The 14687-nt window shown below is 42.7% G+C and overlaps 1 protein-coding gene across 2 annotated transcripts in view; it reads right to left on the reverse strand.

Annotated features, from left to right (window-relative positions):
* Nucleotides 1–14687, reverse strand: part of PTPRG (protein tyrosine phosphatase receptor type G) — an 807880-nt gene that overhangs the window by 110990 nt on the left and 682203 nt on the right. For both annotated transcript variants that reach the window (XM_074284229.1, XM_074284228.1), the window contains exon 13: nucleotides 872–1001. In XM_074284229.1, the coding sequence (XP_074140330.1) occupies nucleotides 872–1001 (130 nt within the window). The remainder of the gene's footprint in view (nucleotides 1–871; nucleotides 1002–14687) is intronic.

Below are 14687 nucleotides of genomic sequence, written 5' to 3' on the forward strand. Positions count from 1 at the left end.
ATTTGATTTTTAAAGAAAAGAAAGATATATTTATTTCCCATCCAAGTTCATGGAGCCCCTAAAATCAATACAAGGAATCTAAGTTAAGAACTCCTTGTCTAGGTGAAAGGCCTTTTCATAAGTACTTTTAAGAGCATCATTGGTCTAATGAGTTTGGAAATATATATATTTTTTCCCCATCCAAGTTCACGGAGTCCTTGAAATCTATCCAGGGACTCTAGATTAAGAACCCCTGGTCTAGGTGAAAGACCTTTTCACAAGTATTTTTAAGAGCATCATCAGTCTAATGAATTTGGAGATATATTTATTTCTCATCCAAGTTCATGGAACCCCTGAAATTGATCCAAGGACTCTAGGTTAAAGACTGGTCTAGGTGAAAGGCCTTTTCGTAAGTACTTTTAAGAGCATCGGTCTAATAAGTTTGGAGATATCATGCAGTTGTCCAAAACTACTTGTATTAAATACCCTGTTTTTATTTGTACTTCTCCTCTTTATGTTTCTCCTGTATCTATTTACGTGGGACCTTGTTGTCTGCCCTGTTAAAACGTGAGCTCCCTGAAAGTAGGAATTGTTTTATTCCTTGTACTTGTATCTCCAGTTTCATGAGGTCCAACAATATCAATAGAACCCTGTCCTAGAGGATTTAGACCCCTTCTGGGATAGTTAATGTCAGAAATCCTCCAGCTCTCACAAGAGGAACTTTTTGAAAGAATGAAAAAGAAAATCAGAGAATCATCCCCATCCCCGTTCCAGCCTCCCCAGTGGAACCCTTTGGGCTACCACCCAGCCCAACACTGAGCAGTTGGTACCTGAAGGCAAACTTTTCCCAACACTTCAGATTAATGCTGAATAGAAAAAAAAATGAACTCACCTCCAGTAAACTAGCACAGCAATAAGAAGAATGAGGCACACGAAGGTCAGAGCAGACACTACGATCAAGGGGATGATCCAGTCCATCCTCCCAGGAGAAGCGCGGGTCACCATGCTAGAGGTGTTTTTGTCTGCAGCAAACAGAAATCAATCCAGTTAAAAACCAGGGGGTGAGATGAAGGAAAGTGGAAAAGGGAGACAGAGGAGGAAAGAGAGAGAGAGAAGGACAGAGACAGAAACAGAGGGAGAGAAAGAGACAGAGAGATAGAAACAGACACACTGAGAGAGGAGACAAAGAAAGAGGATACAGAGACACACAGAGAGATAGAGAGAATAGGAGAAAGAATTAGAGAGAGAGGAAGAAAGAGGAAAAAGGAAGAAGAGTGAGGAAGAGAGAAAAAAGAGAGAAGAATGAAAAGGGCAAGAGAAAAGGGAGGGAGAGAAAGGAAAATGGAAAAGAAAGGAGAGTAAGAAGGGAGAGAAAAGAGAAAAAAGAGAGATTGAGAGAGACAGACACAGAGTGACAGACACACAGCAAGAGAGGAGAGAGAGAGAGAGAGAGAGAGAGAGAGAGAGAGAGAGAGAGAGAGAGAGAGAGAGAGAGAGAAGAGAGAGAGAGAGAGAGAGGATACAGAGATACACACAGAGATAGAGAGAATAGGAGAAAGAAATAGAAAGAGAGAGAGGGATAAAGGAAGAGGAAAGAGGAAGAGAGAAAAAAGAGAATGAGAAGAGAGGGAGGGGGAGAAAGGGAGATAGAAAAGAAAGGAGACTAGAAAAGGAGGGAAAAGAGGAAAAGAGAAAGAAGGAGAAAGAGATGAAGAGATAGGAGAGAAAAAAAGCTGAGAGAGGGGGAATGAAAGAGAGAAGAAAGAAAGGGAAAGTGGAGAAAAGGATGGAGAAAGAGGAGAAAAAGGAGAGAGAGGCAGAGAGAAAACCCAAATCAGAGGGAGCAGCAGGGAGGGAGATGCAGAGGGAACAGACGGGGTCAGCACAGCAGCAGCCACCGAGTCCTGCTCCACTTTTGAGAGGGAGGGACTGAAGTGTCCTGATGCACCCGCCCAGCCGGCTCGGTGCTGCCTGTCCTGGCCAGCCCAGGGATCGCACAGAGTGCAGTTGTCACCATTTCCTCCTTAGTCACAACCAAAACACTGCTCCTTACATAAGCGCTGCTCTGTGAGCATCCCTCCCACAGGCTGGAGGCCAGACAGACCCAGGGCTCGTTCGCAAACACAAACGACGTTTGCACAAGTCGGTGTTCATTAAGCATATTTTATTTAATCATACATATGTGAGTTGAAACAAAACTCCTTTGGGCACCTGTCTCGAGTTTGTTTTTACATAATGTTTGCATGCTTTTCCCGTTATTATGAGTCTCTCGAGGGGAGTTGTCTTTGCCTTTCTCTGTATTCCTGGTCTTTTGCACAGTGTCTGGCATGCAGTAGGTGCTTAATAATTGCTTATGTCTGAGAAAACAATCCCTAAAAAGCAGGCTGTGCTTTGTACCTGAGGCAGAAGAACAAGGCACAATCTCCCCTCCTGCAAAGTTGCTAGGGAGGGTTCGTTCATTTTCTCTATTTTTAATAGACACAAACCAAGGACTCGTTCTGAGCTGAGGTGGCTCGCCGCCCTACATATCTCTGCCTGTCCACAAAACAGAGGCAGCTGGGAGTCTCCGGATGTCACTGCCATGTGACATCATGATGGCCGTGCACTTTCAGGGGGGCAGAATGCAGTGGAGAAGGGTGGGGAGAGCCCAGAATCAAAGGGTAACTGTGTCTGGAGGGGGGAAGCGGTTCTGTTTTTGTTTTTGTTGAGAGCAGGGCTGCAGGCTCACTCAGTGAGGATTCTGTCTGCTTTCTCAAAACTAGGCCAGCATTCAGCAAAGGGAGGTAGGGCCCATTAGGGGACTGTCTGGAGCAGGACTAATCAGCTGGAGATGGCCCAGTGACTGAACAGGAGCGGAGATGGGAACGGATGGTCGGCAGTCCAGAGCGGATGGCTGACTCCGGCTTGGATGGGTCCCGTTTCACAGGGTGGGCTGCATGACTTGTCCCAGCTCACATTATTTCATTGGCTCAAAGATCGAGGGTTTTAGATTCTACTTAGTTACATTCACCCATTTAACAGATGAGGAAACCAGCTCTCATTCCATTGGCTCAGAGATTGAGGGCTTTAGATTCTAGATAGTTAGTTACATTCTTCATTGAACAGATGAGGAAACCAGCTTATGTTGTTCCATTGGCTTTAAGATTGAGGGTTTTAGATTCTACTTGGTTACATTCACCCATTTAACAGATGAAGAAACCAGCTCATATTATTCCATTGGCTTGAAGATTGGGATTTTAAATTCTAGATAGTTACATTCACCATTTAACAGATGAAGAAACTAGCTCCTATTGTTGTATCGGCTCAAAGATTGAGGGTTTTAGATTCTACTTAATTACATTCACTCATTAACAAATGAGGAAACAGGATCAGGAAGTTTAAATGATTTGCTTCAGAAGTGGAATTGGAATTCACATCCTCTGAGTTGAAGGCCAGTGACCTTTCCACTGTAGGATGACACTGTGATCATTTATACTTATAAGTGGATGCAGTCTTCCACATTACGCTGAAGTTTCCCTGTGAGTACGGATAACAATAACTTGATTCATCTTCTTCAATTGTTTCCAACTCTCTGTGGCCCCATTTGGGATTGTTTTTTTTTTTTTTTTCCTTTGGGAGTGGGGTAAAGATATTAGAATGATTTCTCATTTCCTTCTTCAGCTCATTTTACAAATGAGGCAACTTAGGTAAACAGGGTTAAGTGACTTGCCCAGGATCATACAACTAGTAAGTGTCTCAGATCTAAACTCCAGAAAATGAGTTTTCCTGATTCCAAGTCCAGTGTTTGATTCATCATGGATAATAAATAACACTTCTTTGACTTTCCTTCTTGAAATGTAGCTCAAGTTACAAAATGCTCTCACAAAGTTCCATTTCTTCCTTCCTAAATCCATATGATGAGAAAGGTAGGTTTGGAATTGACCCCACTTTCTGGATGAGAAAACGGAGGCAAACCATTTGTATAAGGTCACATGGCTAGTTAGTAGCAGATACTTAGGATCAGAAGATCCATATTTAACTACCCCCTAAAGCTCTTTGATCTAAGCCCCAATGAGGTAGGATAGTGGGATAGCAATGGCAGAGAATGACCCCATCTTTTTTCTTTGGGTTTTCTGGCCAGGCTGCCTTTCTTGGAACCCAACGAGTAATTACTGGGTCTGGGGCCTTCCAGAGCACGATCCACAGAAGGAAAGGAAGGAAGGCCAGACAGCTAGAGCAATCGCTATTTCAGGAGATGATCTGTTTTTAAAGAGACACACTAGAAATACTATCTGCATTATATCTATATGTAATTATATATTTATTATATTATATGCCACATATTACATAATTATATATACAATATATATTATGTAATTATAGACACACATGTGTATGTATACATATATGTATGTGTATATGCACAAACACAGAATTATTCCCAACAGTCAATTTCAAAGCTTCTTAAACTGTGGGTCATGACCCCATAAGGGGTTCTCATAACTGAAATCATAACAAAATTATGATTTATTATCAATGTTTGATTGGCATACCTGTTTTATACACTGAGTTGCATAAAAGTTAAGTTTTGGTCTTGTTTATTCAAGAAAAAAATATGCACACTCCCAACAATAGCATAGCTAACCAGAATCAAGATGGACTCTAGGTGAATAAAGGATGGCTAAAAAAATTGGGAAGTTGGAGAAAGAGAGACAGAGATAGAGAGATAGAGAAAGACACAGAGACAGAGAGAGAAAGAGACAGAGACAGAGAGACAGAAGAAGACAAAGACAGAGAGAGAGAGAAAGAGAAGGAGAGAGACATACACAGAGAAGGAGACAGAGAAAGAGAGAAACAGACAGAGACAGACAGACAGACAGAGACAGAGGGAGACAGGGAGACAGATGAGGTTTTGGGAGGAGGTGGCAGTTGACCTTGACACTGAAGAAGTAACAAAGCTTATTTTAAGCACAGGGTTTGTTTATGTTGCTTCCAACATAAGTATGACTTGGGAAACTGGCATCAGGGGCCACCTAATGGCAGTATGCTCTGTTCACAGCCATTCCACGGCCTGTAGTCAAAAGCATCCCTGAAGGGATAAGGAGGTCAGGTTGTGACTTCTCTCCCCGTGTGATGTGCACGGGACCACAGAGTTGTGGAGCTTTGTCTCTGGTTTTTGAAGGCGACCAATGACATCCTGGTTGATTTCCTTGAGACAGCTGCAGTCATCAGCCTCATCTTCTCCTCCAGAGGCCGGTGGCAGGACAAAAGCCAGGGCTGCGGGTGATGGCCCAGATGCAGGGGATGCCTTGGGCGGCTCCAATGGCTGATCAAGGTCCAAGCATTCCATGACATTTGCTGCTGGAACCCATTATTCTCATCAGCTCGTTCCGCTGGGGAAGTCTTCATGTGCTTGGGGTGGACATCCCCTAACTCATAAAGGATTTGAGGGCTGTCTGTTCCCCTCAACCTGCCTTAGCCCATCTGCTCACATGTTCACCAGGCTGTGGCTGTTGCCCGTGGCTTCTTGGAGCCCCAGGTGGGTGTGGATCACAGGTGGACTTGAAAGGTGGATGAGCAGCCCTGAAAAGGTGCCAGTCCTCCCTGCATCCACTCACTCTTCAAGTTCCCTGAATCTAATTCCTTTATTTCATCAATGAGAGCCATTGAGGATCAGAGAATTTAAGTGACTTGACTGAGGTTACAGGCAGTGAAGAGCAAAACAAGGTTCCAAAACCTGACTCCCAAATTTTCTTTCCTTCTAGAAAATCAAATCATCAGGTGAAAACAGAAAACATGGGCATTTTGCTCCCAGAGATTCCATCTTTATTCCCTATCACCCGTCATCATCAGGCTGGTTAACTGTAAGCTCCCTGCAGGCAAGGACCTTTCCTTGTCTTGCCTCTGTATCCCAATGCCTTGAATATACTGGATGCTTAATTAAAGTTTATTAAATTAAATTATTTGAATGAATGAGTGCTATTGAGTTCTGATATGCAGTAGTATTGGTAATGGGATGAAGGAGGGAAGCCGGACTCATGATTGTCTTGATGTAGGCAACTTCCAATGTGGAAATCCTTGTAGAGTTGCAGATCAGCAACTTGCCTGTAACTTGAGTCTTAATTGGTTGTCTGGAGACCCTGAGAGGTCAAGGTCACAGTCCCATATGCATTGTGTCAAACCCAGGACTTGAACTCTGGATTTCCTAACTCAAAGGCTGTTCCTACTATGTGACATACTGCTTCTTAACTGCGAGTCACATCAACACTATGTCCTTTTCTTCTTACAGGACATCTTTAAAATTCCTGCTTTAAAATTCCAAGCTTTTAGGCTTGCAATATCTTACTTGATCCTCAAAACAGCTCAGCCAGTCTGGTACTATAGGCATTATAATTCCCATTTTTTAGCTGGCACGCCCAAGATCATAAAGCCCATAACTGTCAATTAGGATTTAAATTCAGGCAAATCTCTTCTGAAATTAAATCCAAATATGGTTTGCCATTACGGCCACAATGCCCTCCCCTCATTGTCAATTTCAAAATCTCAACCCTTTGATCCAGCGATACTTGAACTTCAATCCCATTTCCTGAAGAAATAAATCACTCCAAAGATAATATTTCAGAAATATTACAGAGCTGCTGTTGGTTGATGGACTTGGGTTTGCTCTGAGAAACAACATGGGTCTATTTCAGAATCTCAGAGCTACAAGGTAGCTCAGCAACCACCCAGACCAGGGTTTCTTAGCCACAGGCCGGGGAAACTTGTCATTTTGATAACTGTATTTCACTACAAACGGTTTCCTTTGTGATCCCACATATTTAATTTTATGCATTTAAAAACCTTCTTCTTGAGAGGGATCCATGGGCTTTCCCAGAATGCCTAAGGAATCCAGAAGCCAAGCTTTGGCTCTACATTGTCCTCTCGAGTAGCCATTCAGCCTGTCTTCAGACAGATGTCTATTGTGTGATGTCTAAGGTTGCTTCTAGTTCAGAATCCTATGAGCCAGCAACTACACGGTTCTCTCGTGAGACACACTTTGTGTCAGCATGGGGCAAAGGAGCCCAGAGCGGAACTGCCGAGTAAACAAATCTACATTATTGTGGATGTGAAAAACAGAAAGTCAAGTTGTAAATAGTAAAACTCCAAGTTGGATTTTTTTTGTAAACCACTTCCTTCCCCACCTTCTTCAACTTTGCACAAACAAGGGGCAGCTATGTAGTGCAGTGGATAGAGCACCAGCCTTGAATTCAGGAGACCCGAGTTCGAATTTGGTCTCAGACACTTAACACTTCCTAGGTGTGTGACCCTGGGCAAGTCACTTAACCCCAGCCTCAGGAAAAAAAAAAAAAAAAAAAGAAAAAAGAAAAAAAAAACTTAGCACAAACAAAACACACACACATCTTTATGTATGCATGTGTATTTGCATATTTGTATATATATGGGTTCAATTTTCTGCACATTTGTGTATATATACACAAGTCCAGAGTTCCTCAAATCCCTTGAAGTTTTCAGTGCACTTCTCAATGGACTTCCTGTTCTTCCAGTCAAGTGTGATGAAACCAATCTGAAGTTCAAATTATTAGATTCAAAGGCTCCATGATAACTCGGGTTACCCAGGTTGCCTCCATCACAGGCTGTGTAGCTGGCTGGCTCCTCCCAGTCTTTTCCAAATCAGAACTGCAGAATTGCAGACTCCAGCAGCCATCTCATATGACCTGAACTTTGTGACTTTCTTTCATATTAAGACCCAATTTGCTGATCTGGCTCTTGCTCGTTGGCATCTCCATTCTCTGCAGGCTGTCTGACATGAGATGAACCAGTCCTTATTTGTCAAATCAGATAGTGAGTCATCCCAGGGAATAACAAGCTCATAGGGTATCTAAGAAGAACTCAGAATTGGAGTAGAAAACATGGCTTTGGGAATGCCCAGTCCACGTGCCCAGGTATACGATTGTCTGTCTCTTGAGATAAGGGTTTTGTGCCTAACAATTTCCTTTATTAAGTGTACATTAGAGCACCATTGTCATTTGAGAAACTTAAGTAATTAATTCAAAGTTGGGGGAATTTCTTTGTGTCATAGATATGAGGGGGCCCATGGATTGATTCTATGCTTTCCTTATCCCAACTGATTCTGACTTCTGCCATCTTGGTTCTTAGGCCATATCTTATAGATCAGTACAAATAATGCTGAAGAAAGGAGGGATCGCTTTCAAACGCTCATCCTGCAGATAGTATTTGCTGATTGAGAACACTATAAGAGCCGCTTCCAGACACTTCTCCAACTTCTGTTCCAAGTAGGACATGGACAACCCAGTGGATGATGGAGGACAGATTGTCCTCTGGATTCCTTCGGGGTCAGGGGCACAGGATCATAGAACCAGAGCTATTCAGGGACTGCATTAAACTTGGAAGGCTGGGTTGCCAGTTGACTACATATTTCCTTGAATGTGATACTCCATCTCCTTGCTTCAGGTCTTTCTCCTCCACCTTTAGAAAGTCCTCCCTGTCCTCACTTTGGCCTCTTGGTTTCCCTAATCCCTCCTTCTGTGGGAGCCCCTACTATTAGTGCTATTCCACAGAGATTAACTTGTGCATGCAGTAAATCATGTCACTTACACCCTGTCTCCCCCAGTGAATTAGGACCTTCCTGAGGGCAGGGAGCATGTTTTTGCCTTTCTTTATAGCCCCAGGGCTTAATAAATATATGTTGACTTATAAACACTATGTTGACCCATCTTAGGAGCAGTTGTTTGCAAATTGCTTGGGAGGTCCTTGAGAGGTAGCTCTGTGGAAGGGAGAGAGAGAGGGAAAGAGAAAGTGAGGGGAAGAAGAGAGAGAGAGAGAGGGAAGGGGTGAAAGAGGGAGGGGAGAAAGGAGGGAAAGAAACAGGAGAGAGACAGAGACAGAGAGAGACAGAGAAACAGAGAGAGAGAGAACATATGTAAATAATTATCTAGCCAAGTCTGTGAGAGAGGTGGAGGGAAGAAAGGAGGAAAGGAGGAGGGAGACAGAGAGAGAGAGAGAGAGAGAGAGAGAGAGAGAGAGAGAGAGAGAGAGAGAGAGAGAGAGAGAGAGAACATATGTAAATAATTATCTAGCTAGGTCTGTGAGAAGGGTGGAGGGAGAAACAGAGAGACAGAGAGAGACAGAGAGAAAGAGACACATTCACAGAGAGAGGTGGGGATTGACAGAGACAAACATGCAGAGAGAGACACAGACAAACAGAGATGGAAATAATGAGAGAGAGAGAGAGAGAGAGAGAGAGAGAGAGAGAGAGAGAGAGAGAGAGAGAGAGAGAGAGAGAGAGAGAGAGAGAAGAAAAGAAAAACAGTTTTCAGTGGCATATGTCATCACTGAATTAATTCTGTTTGCCTTTTACTGGCTTGGATTTCATCCCAGTAGGAAGCAAATAAAAAATGATTACAATGTGGTGTGGATGCTTCAGGCAGGCATCCTCCATCAGACGGACCCCAACCCTCTCCACTGCGCTGCTCAGCCCAGGGTAAGGAAGCCTCGTCCTTTCAACAAGAAGAAAAGCGCATTTGCAATGACAAAGGTGAGCCCTGATCTAAAACAAGGTCAGAAGTTGGGGAATGGAAGAGAGCGAGTTCTGAGTACCTTGGAGGGTGGGAGAAGGCCACACGGAAGGGAGGCATTTCCTGTGCCCATAAATCTGCCGCCTTGGCAGGCCGTCCACCAACTCAATCGCTAGCAACATAAATGTGTTTATTCTCCCTAAGTAAAGCCACTCATCACCATAAACTGTAGATAATAAAAGCAGCAGCTTTTATCAGGGCATAAAACTTTCTCCCCCTCTCCCTCCACCCCAGTCCTGACATTTCATAAACCACTGACACAGAGAAGCCAGGGTTTGCCATTTACAAATGCAGATGGATGCTCCCAATTCAGGACGGGGCTTCTGTCCCGCCATGATGGATCCACAGCATCCCATTTGTTTCCATTAGAACACTCCCACCATTCACACCCACCTCCTTTTCTATCACTCCAAGAGGAGCTCCTGATCTCCATTGATGCTGGTGTGGGAAACAGGACAGCTTTTTCCAAAGTCCCATTGGACTTCCAAGCCCCATAAATACTGGATTCGGTAAATCAGCACTCAGTGTACTTTATTACAGTAGCATCTGGAGATTTCAGGTGGCGAAACCTGAGAACTGGTCCTCCTTGCCGTCTGTTCGGCGGCCCCCTGCCATGTGTACTTTCCACTCTCAGCATGGACTTAGAGCATTCCACCTTTCTCTCTCACCTTTTCTTCCTTCCCCAGCCTTCTGCAAGAAACTCCATGAGCCCGTCTCAGAGTCTAGTTTTTCAAGGATCACTCCAACCACCTAATTGTGGTCCAGTGCGGCCCAGGAGGTGGGCTGGGCTACTTCTTGGGACCATACCTCTCCAGCGACATTAATTGTGGGGCTTTTACCTTCCTAGAACCAAAGACTCCCTAATTAGCACTTGAGCCCCCTCCCAAAGGCTGCAAAGCTCAGGAGGAATAAATCCAGGGAGGGCTCCAAAGAAAGGCAGTACTGATAAGGTTACCCAAACAAACTCCCCTCTATCCCATTGTATAGGTAGCAGATTCCTAGGGTTACCAGATCCTGGAAGATGAATTTACAGACCACTCCCCTGCGGGGCTAGCTGTGATTAGATCTTCTCTTCAGCCCAGCCAGTCCAGGGGAATGTTTTACTCACATTCATCCACCTTTTCTCCCCAACCCTCCAGAATGAGAGGTGGGGGCAGTTCACTCTCGGTTTGGGGCTCCCCCCGGAGAAAGCACAGGGCTTATTTCATTTTTGTCTCTCTTCACCTCCCCAGGACCTTCGGATGGTGTCTGGAACAGAAATGTCTCCCAAGCCAACTGAACTGAACTGAATCAATGAAGATGGGGTTTTAAGCCTCACCTGAAAATCTTATTATGAAATCTCAGAGGGAGTGAAAATGAGTTTTTTCTATTGACTACATCTTTAAAATTGCAGGGAAGAGTTTATAACATTAGACTGAATGTCTTTTATTTTCCTCCTCAGAATAGAATAATGCTTAAGCAACTGAATATTAAGTGGGAAGCCCTAAATATGTATTTGCTCTTAGTACAAATGAGTAAATAAGGCAGAAACATGATAGAGATTACAGACAGTAAGAATCATGGCGCCATATTTGTTTAAAGTGATTCACCTCCAGCATATGTTAAGGGCCATTTGAAAATAATCACAGGAAGAAGGGCCGAGAAGTAGGGAAAACTCAAAGAACAAGAATTGTTAGCAATTTAATCATTCCCTTGCTCTCTCACTGTTCTTTATTCTTTTACCTTCCATGTTCACGATCATCATCATTTTAGTCAATTCTATAACTCAATTTTATTGGCTTTAAGTTTAGGGACCTTTTTAAAAGGAGGTCATTTTTTACTTTTTTGGAAGTAACTAATTGGGAAAAGAAATCCTCATACCAAAGTGATTTTAAAAAAAAAAGAAGAAGAAGAAGAAGCAATTATTAACTACCTACTGTGTGCCAGATACTCTGAGGGAAAAAAAAGGCAAAACAAAGGCATGTTCTCATGGAACTCACAGTCTAATGGGTGGGAAAATATGAAAATGACTTGTTATAAATAAACATACAGGATAATTTAGTGATAATCACTGAGAGGAGGCACTCAGACCAAGGGGGAATGAGAAAGGCTTCCTATAAAAAGGAAGGATGGAGTGTTAGCTGGAACCAGAAGGAAGCCAGGAGACAGGGCATGCATATTGTTGGCCTTTCCAATATTACAGAACCTGAAAATCTCTCTACTTTTGGGAAGACCAAGAGCTTTGGGAAGCCAGTGTGGTATAGGGGAAAGAGAATCTAACAGGATCTGAATTCAGAACCTGTCCCTAATGCTTATTGCTTGGGTATGTCATTGAGCAAGTTACTCATTCCCCCTTGAGTTTTCTTCTCTAGAAAATGAGATAGGTTGGGGAAATATGAGGAGGTTGGACCAGGTGATCCTAGACATCCCTTCTAATGTTATATCTGTGACCCGATGATCCCATAATAGGCTGAGGCTTGGAGTTAAGTCCAGAACTAGACTTGTGTGCTTCCCATGAACCAGTATACCAGTGTAGCTAAACACAGGGATACTGACCACCAGTTTACTCCATGGTCTCTCATGAAACAAAAAAAAGCAGAAAATGGCTCCTAGTCCTTTTGGCTTTGGGGAGCTAGGTGAATAGAGTGCTAAGCCTGGAGTCAGGAAGCCCTGAGTTCAAATCTGGCCACTTACTATGGTACCCTGGACTTATCAGTTTTCCAATCTGTAAAATGAGCTCGAGAAGGAAATGTCAAACTCCCTATTATCTTTGTCGAGAAAACCCCAAATGGAGTCACAAAGATCCAAATGTAAGTCAACTGACTTCTGTAGCCGGGGAAAGAGAAAAAGGGGATGGAGGATGGATGACATGGGTGAGAGTTCTATAGGAAAGTCAAGCAAGGACAGGCTGTGGGTTGTAACCCCAGGCTGTAAACCCTGGTAGGAAAACCCGTAGTGATAAGATCATATACCTATTGGCTTATGGGAGCTTGGCATTACTAGTATACTAAGATAATGCCAAAAGCCACATAACCACTTTAGCATGTATACATGTTTCATTTCTCCTCCTATGACCTCACCACTGTGCCTTCCAGCTAAGTGGGACAGACCACTATTGAGACCTGTAGGGTGATCTGGTAGTCCATGCATCTACAAATTCTGTGAGCAAATCCATTGTTTTGGGCCAACAAAAGGACTTAGAAGAAGGGGGTAGGACTTCTCAGAAAAGTACCTCTGCTCTCTTCAGTTGGATCATTCCATTTTTTAGAATTACTGGACAGATGAGAGAAGCTCTCCAAGTTGCATACAATCCACAAATATTATTTAAGAGCTTACTATATGCTAGGTATTTTGGATATGAATATAAAATCAAGACATCTTGTTTTGTATTGAAATAGGCACAAGATTAAAGTTCTAAGAGAAGGTTATAAAGAAGGGAACAAAAAAGAGAGTTTCTTCAATTTTGTTGCCATTGGGTTTTGCTACTAGTTCCTTTGGACCCTCAGAAGGGCTGCCTAGTTGGACACTGACATCCAAGGGGGTCCAATCTCCTTGAAGGAAAGAATGGTCACACTGGCAGCACACTTCCTCAATTAAAATTTACTCTATTGGTCTAAGATATTTTCCCTCAAGTTCCCTGATTACTCTCTATATCACCTGATCTAAAAACCATGTACCATGTTTATTAGGATAGAGAGAGCACGGAGACCATGTCATATGAGGAGCCATTAAAAAAACAAAAATCCATTTATTTGGAGAAAAGCTTTAAGGTGACATAATAATGTTTTTATCTTTAGCATCTGAAGGGCTGTTACAAAAGAGGAGGTGGACATGTTCAGTTTGATCCCAAATATTAGGACAAGGAATTCCCAATGGGTGAGAAGGCACAGAGGTACAAAGAAATGAATTTAATCTAAGAGGATTCATATATTTAATATTAATAAATGGAGGAAAAATATATTTCTTAGCAGCAATAGCTGCCCCAAAGTAGCATGGGCTTCCTTGGGAGAATGGGGAGAGTTTAAGGAGCACCAGGATGACCACTCATCAGGTACAGTAGGGGATCCAGCCTTGACCATGTCCAATATTGGCTTTGGCCAACTGGCGCCCAATTCTTGGGGCGTGGACTGTGCAGAACATTAGAAGAGCTGAAACTTCATCTCAGGCAAATAATGAGTTTTGTCAGCAAGAAACACTTCTCATGCTTGTATGTTTGTATGGATTATTTTGAGATTCTAGAGAGGACATTCATTTTTGAGTCTGGGTGAGATGGTTGCTAGGTCCCTTCCAGCTCTGGGATTTCAAAATTCTACATATGTCTTGAAGTAATAACTAGAACATTGAATTTGTTCAGAAAGATCCAGGTTCAAATTCTGCTTGTGAAAATGATTTGTTGGGTGATATGAAGTACTTTGCTAAATTTCTCAAGGCTCAGTTTTCTCATCTGTAAAAAAGAGATGATCAAAAAATTCCTTCTCCCAGGATGGTTGGGAAGGACAAGCGATGAGCATTTTGTAAACTCTTAAGTGCTACATAGAGTAATTCATTACTTTTGGTTAACATAGGATATTATGGCTCTCCAAAGTCTAGTACAAATGTCCCCTTCTGGATTATCTAGAAGGCTTTCCAGTTACCACAAAAGATCCCTCTTGCCATGTCTTTTCCTTTGCTTTAAAGGTAATATTTTCTCATGACTATACCAACTAGTCAACCAAAGCAAATGATTTTATGGCACAGATTAGAGGCAGAGTTGGGTCAGGAATTGAGGTCAAAGGTTGAGTAGTTAAGAGACACTGCCTTTGTACCCAAGGTTTACGGTAACTACCAATTTATTCAGGGACACTTCCTACAGCTCATTATTCTTTCAATTCTGCCTTTGAATGGTCAACTGGTCTATATATGGAGTTAAATGTCCCTTCCTTGAGTTAATACTGGACAGAATGCTTTTGGCCATTTCCTTACTACTGGTGCAAAACTGAAGGGCACTCAAAGACCTTTAAAAAATTAGACCATTACTAGCTTTAAGGAGGAATGTAACTCAAGGCATGAAAATTTATTCTGTTATAACTTCACATACGAGGTCTCAGCTTTTGATGAATTTTAATGTTTACAAGTGTAAAAGCAAATAAATATTTACCAGTTGCTTCTCTCTCT

The sequence above is a fragment of the Sminthopsis crassicaudata genome, chromosome 1 (genome assembly GCF_048593235.1).
Source record: "Sminthopsis crassicaudata isolate SCR6 chromosome 1, ASM4859323v1, whole genome shotgun sequence".
Taxonomy (NCBI): Eukaryota; Metazoa; Chordata; class Mammalia; order Dasyuromorphia; family Dasyuridae; genus Sminthopsis; species Sminthopsis crassicaudata.